The following is a 1,097-nucleotide window of genomic DNA, read 5'->3' as shown; positions in this document are numbered from 1 at the left end:
AAAAAAAAAAAAAAAAAAAAGCAATGAGCAAGTGCTGGTGAGGCACTGGGGCAGGGCAGCACCACGTGAGGTGGTGTCCTCGATGAAATCGGAGCGGGCGGGAGGGCATTAGAACGGAAGTGACTTGCCCACTGTGCGTTTCATTGACACACGTCCCCACGGGTCTCTAAAATCATTTCACAGATCTGCTGTGGAAGTGTTGCTCTGGGTTCAGCCCCAAAGGACAAAGCAGCAGTGAGGCTGGGCAAGAGGAAGGGACTCGCCTAGTGAGCAGGTGGCAGGTTGTGAAGCCCAGGGACCCCCAACTCCTAAGGCTCTTTTGTTAGGGCTGGAATTTGTGATTACTGTGATTACTGTGGCCCCTCTTTGTCACCGAGGAAGGGGGAGGTCGAGAAAGACAGCTTATTCGGAGGAATAGCTACAGAACTCAGAACTCCAGGCCTTGGCTCTGCCTGTCCTGAAGGGGCTCTGCCGGGGATGTAGCCCCTGCCCCTGCCTCCTCGGCCCTCCCTGAGGCCGGGTTTTCTCCCAGCAGGAGACGAGGCTGCGCCTCCGCTCGGGGGCCCAGGTGGGCGAGGGCCGGGTGGAGGTGCTCATGAACCGCCGGTGGGGCACGGTCTGCGACCACGGGTGGAACCTCATCTCCGCCAGTGTCGTGTGTCGTCAGCTCGGCTTCGGCTCTGCTCGGGAGGCCCTCTTTGGGGCCCAGCTGGGCCAAGGTGAGCGAGGAGGCCTGGGGTGGGGTGGGAGAGCCTGGATGTGCCACCGGCCCACCCTCTGGTGGTCCTGGGGTGCCAGGGCCCAGGCCGGTTCTCCCCTTCTGTGGAGGGGGAGCCGCAGGTGTGGGGTTGCAGAGATGGAGCCTCCCATGGCCTCTCTCCCTCCCTTCTGCAGCGCTGGGGCCCATCCACCTGAGTGAGGTGCGCTGCGGGGGATATGAGCGGACCCTCAGTGACTGCCCCTCCCTGGAAGGCTCCCAGAATGGTTGCCAGCATGACAATGATGCTGCCGTGAGATGCAACATCCCTAACTTGGGCTTCCAGGATCAGGTGAGCCCCGAGCTAGCCTGGGACACTGCTTGGAGCCAGTGGGGAGCG

At 61.7% G+C, this 1,097-nt stretch overlaps 1 protein-coding gene across 3 annotated transcripts in view; it reads left to right on the top strand.

The window, feature by feature from the left end:
• Positions 1-1,097, top strand: part of LOXL4 (lysyl oxidase like 4) — a 20,491-nt gene that overhangs the window by 8,979 nt on the left and 10,415 nt on the right. For 2 of the 3 annotated variants that reach the window (XM_007456235.1, XM_007456236.1), the window contains exons 7-8: positions 536-719; positions 895-1,049. In XM_007456235.1, coding sequence (XP_007456297.1) covers positions 536-719; positions 895-1,049 — 339 coding nt within the window. Of the gene's footprint in view, positions 1-532; positions 720-894; positions 1,050-1,097 lie in introns of all 3 variants that reach the window. The other variant, XM_007456237.1, reaches the window with a different exon arrangement.

Source organism: Lipotes vexillifer, unplaced genomic scaffold (genome assembly GCF_000442215.2).
Source record: "Lipotes vexillifer unplaced genomic scaffold, Lipotes_vexillifer_v1.1 scaffold184, whole genome shotgun sequence".
NCBI lineage: Eukaryota > Metazoa > Chordata > Mammalia > Artiodactyla > Lipotidae > Lipotes > Lipotes vexillifer.
The sequence above is the reverse complement of the archived record's forward strand: the minus strand, read 5'-3'. Positions and strand labels throughout refer to the sequence as shown.